We start from the raw sequence: 11,274 nt of genomic DNA on the forward strand, positions 1-11,274 counted from the left end.
GTCTGCACACTTATCAGAAATTCTGATGCTTCTCTCCTTCTCAGGTTTTCTTAAGTCTCGAGACCGGACACAACAGAAGTTTTATTCCCACCTCACTAAGACTCAGATGTTCACGCAGTTTATAGAGGAGTGCTCCTTTGTCAGTGACAGACACGCCTGCCTTGAATTCTTCGATGAGTGTGTTCAAAAGGTTTGTGTCATACTTATTTTGTAATTTAATAATATTTGGTCATTTTTTTCCCTCCGATAAATTACATAATGTTAGCAGTTTTGCTCTAACCGTGTTTATATCCAAACCTTTAAATATAATTTTTCATTGTAATTTCATAATAAGCAAAATACTTCTCTTACTCTCTCACATCTTCACACTTCACACTCATTTTTATCTCTTATCTCCTATCTCTTCCCTGTGTAGGTGGATGTGGAGAAGCCTGAGGAGGTGAGGCTGATAGATCTTGATGAGGCCCACAGTGGGGAGCATACAGTGTTTATAATGCCACCAGAGGAACCTCAAGAACCTGATGGCTCTGAATGCCCTGCACACTACAGGTTAGTTCTGACGCTGTGGAATCAAGCTATACTTCACACAGTTACAGCATATTGTAATTTCTGGTATTTAAATTGTGTTTGTGTTGATTCAGCTATGAGACATTTCCTGTTCTGCATCCTGAGTTGTTTGACCGGCCTCAGGATCAACTCCGTACCACAGCAAAGGGTAGTGCCCCGAGTAGTCCTGCTCCTCGCCGTACCAAACAGGTACACCTTACAAAATGAATGCAAAAATGTAGACACAGGAATATTTTCCCACTGCTGGTTTATTTGCATAAATAATTCAATAAATGCTAGACCTTTTGTAATGTTTAATGTAAAATGATTTAGACCTTTAAGTTGACTATAAATATATACGTGGGCATTTATTCACACACTTTTTGTTTCTGTCTGCAGTGCTCTCTCTCTGCCCACTTCACTGTCTTTTATGTGGAGTATAATAATATAATGTCATTAATATTTCAATCTGTATGTAATATTTTTGCATTCTCAATGTCTTACAGGAGATAAAGCTGGCTCAGAAATGTGCACAGAAATACTCTGCAGTTCCTGACATGTGGTCCAAGTGTCTGCTTGGCCACTGTTATGGTCTGTGGTTTATATACCTGCCCACATATGTTCGGGCCGAGAGCACCAAGGTGCGGGCACTGCACACTGCCTATGAGGTGCTCAAGCACATGGAGACACGGAAGGTGGTGCTGCCTGATGAGGTAAGAGCTCATACCAACCACTGACAACTATTATGACTGTGACAAAGCCCTTTAACATGACTCAAGGGTTTATCAAGGTCTCTCTTTATGCCCTCAGTTCAGTTCCAGCAATGTCAGTGTTGTCTCTTCTGATTTCCTCTTGCAAACAAATCTTTTCATTAACTTAATTAATTACGTGTCATATTTATGTATTTAATATTATCCTCAAATAACATTCTTTGGTATTTTGGAATGTTTTTACGACCCAAAGCATAAATTTCAGTCTGACCTATAGTGCTTACATCAAACCATCAGTTGTACTTGACTTTATAATCCTGTGCTCGAGCCCAAGTCTACATTCATAATCACTTATAACTGAAACTCCCATCTGTTGTACTCTGAATAATTTCTGAATAGATTAATCTTGTAACAGGTCCAGCGAAGACATTTTTTATGTCCACAGTAACATGAGAATGGTAGATAATGTCATTCAGTGATTTAACTGTTTGACTATGGAGTGTGGTAAGCTTAATTTTGACTGACCATCTGCAGCATTTGTGTGTTGCAGGTGTGCTACAGGATCCTAATGCAGCTGTGTGGGCAGTACGGTCAGCCCGTGCTTGCAGTCAGGGTCCTGCTGGAGATGAAGAAAGCAGGAATCATCCCTAACACCATCACATACGGGTACTACAATAAGGTTAGTTTTCCAAAAGGTGGGGTGACCTTTGATCTTTATGACTGGATTAGTTTTGAAATTTTTGGTGAAAGAAATCAGCTACTCAAATGTACCACTCAGTTCCATCACTGCCATTCAACTTGTTTTCCTTTCTTGTGTTTTTTAGGCTGTTCTGGAGAGCAAGTGGCCATCCACCAATCAGGGAGGTCGCCTTAGATGGGCCAAGCTTCGCAACGTTCTTTTGGCTGTGGCACAGTTTAGGCAACCAATCAAACACAGGCAAAAGAGTGACTCTGTTAGCTCAAAACAAGGTTTGTGTGCTTTGAACAGTTTAGCTCCATGAAAAATAGGGTAGTATAGCTATGGTCATACCTGAGCTTCTGATTATTTTTTTGTGCTGTAGGTAACTCCAACTGTAATCTTCTCCCTCACTCCACTCTTGTACGTCAGACCAGCTGGAGTGGTTTGAGTGAAAGTTCGAGTCATGAATCTTTGACTGGTCCCATCACTAAGAGCAACAGTCTAAGCAGTATGCGTCCTGACAGTAAGTGTCTGGCAAATGCTGCTTACCTTAGTATTGCTGCATCTTGTTCAGTTTCAAAAAGATACAGCCACAGCTACATTTCAATTGTTCTGTGAATTTGAGATATCCAACAGAAATTATACAGAAATAATTAAGTCATTTATTTGCATAAAGAACACTGTCTGTATCTGTAGTACAAAGATCTAATAAAGACAGTGTAATTGTGTTGTATTTCTCACAGAATCTATGTTAGCTAGGAAAGCAATGCTCCAAAACAAAAGCAATGATGACCCTGCGTCCCGCAAACCTCCTATTAATCCTCGTGATATGGTTACACCGTCCCCAATTCCCCCTGATGACCATGTCAGAGTGCGACGGAGTGACATCTGCTTGTCCAACTTTTACAAGGAGTGTGCAGAATCAGATACAGACTGCGTGTACCAGCCGACTGAGAGAGACGGCAGGTAAAGATCAGAGTTAATCTAAATAATAAACTGTTCTGGTATTCATGTTTTACTTTGCAATAATCATAGTTTTGTAATCTGTTCAATGAACTTGTTTTTCTGTGATTTGTTTTACAATAATGAACGCCATGATTAAAATAATTTTATTATTTTATTGCTTCATCCACCTTCAGATCTGCAGAGCAGCGGGAAACGCTGAATCGCAAGGCAGTAGATGAGAACTACAACAACGTACACTCCCCAAATCGTGGACTGGCAGGTAAACTACAGCAGCTTCTCACACCCACGCGTCACCGCAACTCATCACGCCGTGCAGCCAGCATGGACGAACGGCGACCTGCCGCTAACGGCCCGTCACGCAAATCATCTGAACAGAGACAGTCTCGCAAATCGCAGGTGGCTGAAACTCTGCTGAAAGCCAAAGAGCGACTCTACAATGCCACCTCAGAGGTCAGAGATAGCTTCACTCCAACAGTCAGATTACAAGATACAGCAGAAATATATCAGTGTAATATGCTTTACAAGTACAAGTACTGACTGTCTTTTGCTTTTGTTTTTTTTTTCTTTCAGAGCTCATTGTCTGTAGGTAGTGACATTGACCTGTCAGAGCCTCCAAATTCTGGTTTTTCTCTCAGGAAGTCATGGGATTCTACACAGGAAGGGGTGGGGCTAGAGGTAATTTTACAGAGAAAAAGACTTTGGTTTTATACAGAACTTCTCTTTTTTCTCCTTTTCTTTTATATATGGTTTCCTTTTGAAACAACTGACTCATATCCTGAAGTGGCAAAACCCAGACTGTTACCAATCAAGAAAATGTCACCATGTTGTCATGTCTCTTGCAAAAGTACTTTACCATTCCAAGACATATTTGAATCAAAGATGATGTTCCAATTAAAATGCATTTCTAAACAATAAAAATGATTATTTTGATTGTTATAGTGGTTTGTGAAAATAGGGGATCTAAAGCTAGTTTCTTTGCCCAGGTATCAATGTCGAGCTGCACACTTTGTCGGAGCTGCAACTCGTTGGTGTATGATGAGGAAATTATGGCAGGCTGGACATCTGATGACTCTAATCTTAACTCCAGCTGCCCGTTTTGCTCAGCAACATTCGTACCACTGCTTAATGCAGAGATCTGTGACCTTGGGCCTGTCGGAAGGTAATATGTCCTGAGCATACCAGCTCTGTTTTGAAGTTTGTTCTGAATTGAAAATGTGATTATTGTATCCATACAATAGTGAAACATCAGAAATAAACCAGCAGTCAAAACTTTGGCTGTACAGATACGTTGATCGACTAAAGTGTTTCCGTTTTCTTTTTTACTGTGTGTGTATGAAATGTATTCATTACACGGAAAAGCAGTCAGTATCGCAGTAACTGGAACATGGAGGATGAGGTGGAGAGTGCTGTGAGGCCCCCTACTGGCCATGATGGTGTTCTGTATAACGGTGTGAATGAGCACGATTCCAGTTCAGAGACCAGCACATACTCTGAGAACAGCAGTAATACTCTAGTAAGACTGCATTCTCTAGTCTTTTCAAATATTCTGTTTCAGCATGTGTATTTGATTGACAGCATGGAAATGCTTGTGTGTGTGTTTAGAACTCCTCATCTTTGGGTGGCACCCCTCAGGTGACAGTAGCGTACCTGAGCCCTCTGGTCTTGCGTAAAGAACTGGAAAGTCTTTTGGAGAATGAGGGCGAAAGTGTTCTCTCTCAGGTCCAGTTACTGGACAGCCACTCCATCCTCTTCTGGAATCTGGTCTGGTACTTCACTCGTCTTGGCCTTCCTAGTAATCTCCTACAGCTGGTGCGGGCATCTCCATTAGCTTCAAAGATTTCACAGGTACCAGGGACACACACACACACACACACACACACACACACACACACACATCTACACTGTCTATTACAGAGATTTTAGGTAATAAAGTAGATATGATTGTGTAACATTGATGCGGTGTGTTCCAGAGCTCAGAGAGCACTTCAGTAAGGGTGAGGTTACTGTGGGACACTTTGACACCTGATACAGATTACTGGCCTCCTCTCTATGTACTCTGGAGAATACACAGTAAGTAGAGTCGCATGCATGCAGACACGATGCATACAGAACTACAGAAAATTGCTTTTCCAACAGACCTGCTTATCTTTTAAGCTTCAAGTAGAGGTTCCTATCTGTAACATAACAACAACCTGAATAAACAGATGGATCATCTTCAACTAATCTTGCTGAAATATTGTATGATCATAACACAGAGGCAAAAATAAAGCATACAGGTCTAGTGCTGGTGCATGTAGGTTCTTTTTTGATATGTGTTAGTGTTAAAACTGAGTTGGAGCCAAATGAATCCAATTAGATATAAATGGTCCCTGACAGCTGTTTTGAGTACATTTTAGTAATGATACACAGTTTGATTTCATGTGTAGATTTTATGTATATATTTGACAGGCTGGATCAGAAGAATGGCTGACTGGCACGAGAGCATTTTTCATATCTGAGCATTTTTTTGTTGTGGGCATTTACTCATTCTAAGGCATAGAATTTATTTAGAAAATATCCAGTTGAAACCTTTTTAGTGAAAAGATAAAAGGAAGCAGTTCAGTATATTGTATATAGGTAAAGTTTGCTATTTTTTAGGTAAAGTTTACTATATAAGAAAGTAGACTATTTATATCGGAGTATGCTGTCATAAATAGTATAGAGCCACAAAACTGGGTTCTACAAAATGGGACAGGATTTATGTCTGTGCTTGAAGTCAGGAAAATGGCATTTTGCCTCTGCGTCTATGTTAAGGTGGCGCTTAGCAGACAGTAAAACGCACAGATTTTTGAGCCAAAGCACCACAAGATTTTAAACGTTCCAGCTGCACCTTAACACTCACAAGAATGCAGGTGTGTTTATTTCTGGTGACAAAATTAACAAATTGACAAAACCAGTACAAAATAACTTGAGCTTATCCAAATTTGTAAAATGCTCAAATGTCTAAAATACATACTAAATAAAGTTTCTTTGTTAATCAGTTTATATACAAGATGAAAGATTGACTCTGCCTGTGTTGTACACATCACTGACTGTTTCGTTTGTGTTTCTTTTCTGCCAGGTGGAGTACCGATGCGGAACTATGCATGGCGCAGACACAACCATCCCTTCACCCTGAGCTTCCTGGAGGAAGTCCTGCGTTGTGTCGGTATGAATGAAGTGCACAAGGCCATCACGTTCTTCCTGGACACCATCAGCAAGCAGCCAGGCTATCCCCGGATACAGAGGTGAGGAGAACAGGTTCATGCGAACAAATGTTGTGGGGATCATAGTTTACTGTATAAAAACCAGCTAGAAAATAAACCCATATGTCAATGTACTGCCATCAAACATCAAAGAAATTTGCTGATCAACACACTAAGCTGTACATTAAGGAAAGAAATATTTAATATAGGAGAATGAGATTGTTATTACACTTCAAAGTGTAACACATAACTCACTTGCTTTTCCTACTCACAGGAGTTTGTACAGGGAATTTCTTTTTCTGACTTTGGCTGCGATGGGCAAAGACCATGTCGGTGAGTAAACTAAATAACTCACTAAAAAATAAGAAGAGTTCTGGCCACCAGGTCCCTTAACTGTCACACTGATTATGCCTCTCTGCACTCCAGCTGCTTTTGACAAGAGGTACAAAGCTGCCTACACCAGGCTGAGTAGTTCCCTGGGCCGTGAGGAGCTGAAGAGGAAAAGAGCTAAGCCACCGAGCCCCAAAGCTGTGGACTGCAGACGCTGTTTTCTAGTGCCCCTAGACTGCTGAGGGTTGATAAACACTCCTGCTTTACAGCTGGGAACCTTCTCTATCTCAGTGGCTGCCTTCTGCAATTATCTCCCAAAGTCAGTTCTAACTGGACCTTTATTTCATCGTGTCTCACACATCTCCACATAGCAGTCAATGGACCGTTGCTCTGAAACCCTTTTTCTCCTGTCACTCTGCGGATTTAGGCACACGGTACTTGTTGCAAAACTCTTTGGGCAAGATAACAATTCTCTTTGGCCAAGAATCTGTTATTTTGTTCATTTTTATTTGTTTGAAGTTGCCTCAGTTTATTTTAATGGGGCATGTCTTACCAGATCTTTCTATCTGTAGTGCATCAGAAATTTAGACAAATTTAGACGCTGGGCTGAGTTTTCTCTTTGCCAAGTAAGTAAACCTAGACACTGTAGTCATGCTTCAGTGGCGTTCTGGTCTATGCATCAAGTAAATCATCATTATACCAGCATCACACTATGTACTATATGTTTTTCAGACAAGGCCTCCCATTACTCCATCAGAGTGCAGATTGTGTGTGTGTGTGTGTGTGTGTGTGTGTGTGTGTGTGTGTGTGTGTGTGTGTGTGTGTGTGCGCGTGATTGTATCTTATGAGACAGCCTACATTTTCGAACCCTTTAAGTTCCTCTCTCTTGTAGTCACTTTGTATATTAGGTCTTATTATCTTCTGCTACTTATGGTTAGCTGTGCCTGCCTCTAGCAACTAAGCTGTGAGAGAGAAACTGTGTGCATGAACGCCAACAAAACGCTGGGATGAAACTTCAAACTTATAGCCACTGAAGAGGAGGAAGGACTATGTTGTGGTACGGATTGCTGGGATGTGAAGAGCATTTTGCTCTACAAACAGGAGCACAGAGGTGATGGGTATAACAGACAACCCAAAAGAGCACTGAAGACTGAACTGCCTGAGTATGAACGTTTGGAACTGTGCTCTGGTAAAGACTCATAACCAAAAGACTATCTAATTGGAATTTACCTCCTTTTTTGTTTTACTTGTTTGCCATCTGATTTTATTGTTTTAAAAACATTAGATGTGTGTTTGAGCCTTTGTGATGTGTGTGTTCAGCTTTCAGTCACCCAGACATTTATTGATTGGGGGGAAACAAAGCCTTACATTTCCATTTTCTTGTGTTTAAACCTAACCTTACTTTCCATAAACCCCTCAATCAAGGGCACGGTTATCCAGCCTCTATTGCACTGAGTTGTCTCCTCCTACTGAACTTTTGGTTATATCCACCTAGGTAGAAGGTCTCCATCTCAAGAAATTGTTGTTTCTGCATTGAGGGGTATATCGAAAGAAAAGGGAAAATGGTAAATTTCATGTGTAGCATGTGGGGCAGTGGTTTAGCTGGATGGTGGTGTATTAGTGTTGTGCTAATGTCAATCGACTACAGACTCCTGCCAAACCACACTGCTACCTGCTACATGAACGCTTAATGCTTTACTTTTGCTGGACCATTGAACAGCTGTGTGTGTTTGTGTGCATCTGTGCCTGTTTGCGCATGTGTATGTCTTTGTGTGTGTGCGTGCGTTTGTGTTTCCAACCCTTTCTGCCTTTTGCAGTATGTTTTAGGTTGTACTAATGCCCTGAGAGCCACTTACACACCTTGCTCAACCCCTTCGCACTATGTAGGACTGTATCAGTACTACAGTCAGAAACACGCCTCACTAATTTGCATACTCGCACAACCGTCAAGTCGTAGAGTCACGCACATTATCGTTAAATTCATACAGCACTGTCAGACTGAACTACAGCTCATTTAGTATCAGCAGGAGTTTTGCAATGCTAAACTGATTCTCGGATCACTCCTCACAGTGAAACTGAGTGAGAATGAATCCTCCTCCCTGATGGCCTTATCTAGCTTCTTTCATTCTGGCTTTGGAGGGGTATCCTTGTGTCAGTGCTTCTCATTGCATCTAAAAATTAAATCTCTACTGCTGATCTAAAAACATGTGGTTGACCTAATATTTCCACTGAAGATGTGTTAGATACCTGGCAGTAGGTGAGTGCCAAGTCTGTCTAAATTTTCGTCCATCACCGTGGCTTCGGATCATTTAGCAATTTGGTTAATAGGAACATCCTTAGATAAGCTGTTTTGCCAATCTATATTACTATTGCGTCCAGCCTTATAATGTGACAACAGCCTTCACGATGTCCTTTACCTCCTCTCTCTTAAATAATTGCTATGTTTTGTGTCTGTTCTCCTTCTGCAAACTGTCTGTGGCTTTTTTTACGAGTCATAACACTTTTACTTGTCGTGTATGTTCAAAGTGGTGAAGCGCATATATGTTTCTGTGTGGGGTTATAAGTCACCTTATAATGAAGAGAGATAGAGTTTGTATGAGATTACATGTTCCTCTGAATATTTAACTAGAGGTGGAAAGCTGTGATTAATATAGCTAGAATCATTTCCGTATAGAAAGGTCATGATGATAGCAATATGTTGTGTAATGTTTAGTCTTAGGACAAAAATCAGCACTGAAATTACTGTTAGTAATTAGCTACAGGTTTTAAAAAAAAGAAAGAAAAAAGGATGAACAAGTCAAAAAAATGTTCCTGTTCAGGAATGAAGTCCTCTTTTTTGCCCATTTGTTGTGCCGTGTTGTATAATGATGACCAGCAGGGGGCAGCATGCCAAAGGGAGTTTTGCTCAAAAAGGTCTGCAATGATTTCACTGTATTTTAATGCATCAGACTGCAACATGAGGAAATCTGAGTTAGGACAGTTTTTATTTTTTAAAATTAAATGGAAAAACAAAGGATTTGCAGAGTTATATTTAAGATGTGTGGTGTTTGCTGTAGTAATTTATATAGTAAGTTCTGTTGTGATTTCTTTTTTTTTAATGTTGGAAAAAACCCTCATGGTTGTGTTTTGTTGATTAGAAAAATGGTGGATTGGTTTTGGCCATGGTGTAACAGCATTCAAACTCTGACCTGACATCATTAAAGTCCCTCATACATTACTTGTAAATATTGATGTTCAGCACTAATTAGACATTAGGTTGTTTGTAGCAACGTCAAGAAAATTCTCCATCACTAAACAGGGACTGAGCCATAAATGTGAACCATACACTTTATTCAATATCCGAAATGCACAGCAATAGTGAACCTTGTATTAATATTTAGAGGAACTAATTGTTTTCAAGTGACTTTCTGAGTTTTGTGTTTATTCCCCTCTCTAGAAAATATCATTAGCACCTCTGGATTACAACATGCTCTTTTAAACTACTAAATATTTTGACTAATATATATTTTATTGCCTCTAATACACAGTATTGTTCTTTTATTCTGTTCTTTTAAAAAACAAACCTATAAAATTTAAAGTGTTTGTGTGTTACTAGACTACCAGTGAAGGTGGGCGGTATAAATGACAGCATAGTTGGAAGTCCGCCAATGTATCCATGTGTAGTTATTGCACAAAGTGACATAGTGTGTTACCAGGTCGAGTTTAATAACCACTGCATGGTGACATGGCTAATTTATGTCTCTCTGTTGGACAACTTTAATTATGAACAGACAGACGAATTTTCTTCACTCTCAAACACACAGCTGAAGTTGGCTGCTAACACAACTGTAGAATTGCAGTGTTATATAACTTTGAATATGTTTGTTGAGTCTCTAAGTAGACAATTTAGCTTTGTCTATTTGTCACTAACAAACATTTCTCCATAAATATTGTTCAGAACATTTAAAAACCGAGACAATCCAAATTAAGCTTCAAAAACACAGTGAATTAAAAATACACTGGCAAATACTACAACAGATATATGTTATTTATGTATTTAAATAATATATAGGAAAATGTCAGATGGAGAAGTTAACGATGTGATGGTCCACTCATGACTATACCACACAACACCCAGACTTGCCAAAGTGGTTTTGGATCCAAGGGATTTTTTTTTAAATCAGCAAGTAAAAAAGAAGAAGAAAAGAAGACCTCAAACATTGTTCAACAACCATAGGGTTGTGTAGCAGCTAGTGGCAGAGCTAACACACTCATCACTCACTTTATAATGAACATCATGTTAATACCGGGCAGGGGCTCCTGCTTAGAATTCTGGTTCATGACATGATTATATCACATAATGACTGCAACCTTACACTGAAAGCCAATCATATCTTCCTCATGGTTTGGTGTCTTGTGCATTCTGAGTTAATTTTCTGCTCCCCACAGTTGGCTAAGAGTGATTATAGGAGCTAATGAACCAGCCTGGCAAGTCTCTTCTGACCTCTTATCATCAACAAGGTGTTTTTGCTCAACCACTGCACATGACACTGTTCTGTTTAAACTCTTTAAGGTATGAAAAAGCCAGGAGTTCAGCAGTCTCTGAACTACTCAAATCAGCCTATTTGTGTCACTGTCTCAGTCTCAGAGATTAAGAGAGAGATTTTCTTAATGACAAACCACCAACAGAGATAAAGTTGGCACTTGTAGTCGGGTATTAGGACAAACTGTGCCATTATAATTCTTTACACTACAATATAGTGTATATACAATACAATATAGCATAATCACAATGAATTAATATTTATAATTACTGAGAGTTTGTAATTAACCCATGGAC

General features: G+C 39.7%; 1 protein-coding gene across 2 annotated transcripts in view; it reads left to right on the top strand.

The window, feature by feature from the left end:
- Positions 1-9,858, top strand: part of LOC132845923 (DENN domain-containing protein 4B-like) — a 30,558-nt gene extending 20,700 nt beyond the window's left edge. Inside the window, exons 13-29 of one of the 2 annotated variants that reach the window (XM_060870331.1) lie at positions 45-190; positions 416-549; positions 642-756; positions 1,053-1,259; positions 1,807-1,935; positions 2,081-2,225; positions 2,318-2,458; positions 2,679-2,901; positions 3,075-3,351; positions 3,472-3,576; positions 3,885-4,060; positions 4,261-4,414; positions 4,504-4,746; positions 4,872-4,971; positions 6,002-6,167; positions 6,400-6,458; positions 6,552-9,858. In XM_060870331.1, coding sequence (XP_060726314.1) covers positions 45-190; positions 416-549; positions 642-756; positions 1,053-1,259; positions 1,807-1,935; positions 2,081-2,225; positions 2,318-2,458; positions 2,679-2,901; positions 3,075-3,351; positions 3,472-3,576; positions 3,885-4,060; positions 4,261-4,414; positions 4,504-4,746; positions 4,872-4,971; positions 6,002-6,167; positions 6,400-6,458; positions 6,552-6,697 — 2,666 coding nt within the window. In that variant the 3' untranslated portion in view covers positions 6,698-9,858. The remainder of the gene's footprint in view (positions 1-44; positions 191-415; positions 550-641; positions 757-1,052; positions 1,260-1,806; positions 1,936-2,080; positions 2,226-2,317; positions 2,459-2,678; positions 2,902-3,074; positions 3,352-3,471; positions 3,577-3,884; positions 4,061-4,260; positions 4,415-4,503; positions 4,747-4,871; positions 4,972-6,001; positions 6,168-6,399; positions 6,459-6,551) is intronic. The other variant, XM_060870332.1, reaches the window with a different exon arrangement.
- Positions 9,859-11,274: the final 1,416 nt, after the last annotated feature.

The sequence above is a fragment of the Tachysurus vachellii genome, chromosome 5, assembly GCF_030014155.1.
Source record: "Tachysurus vachellii isolate PV-2020 chromosome 5, HZAU_Pvac_v1, whole genome shotgun sequence".
Classification (NCBI taxonomy): Eukaryota; Metazoa; Chordata; class Actinopteri; order Siluriformes; family Bagridae; genus Tachysurus; species Tachysurus vachellii.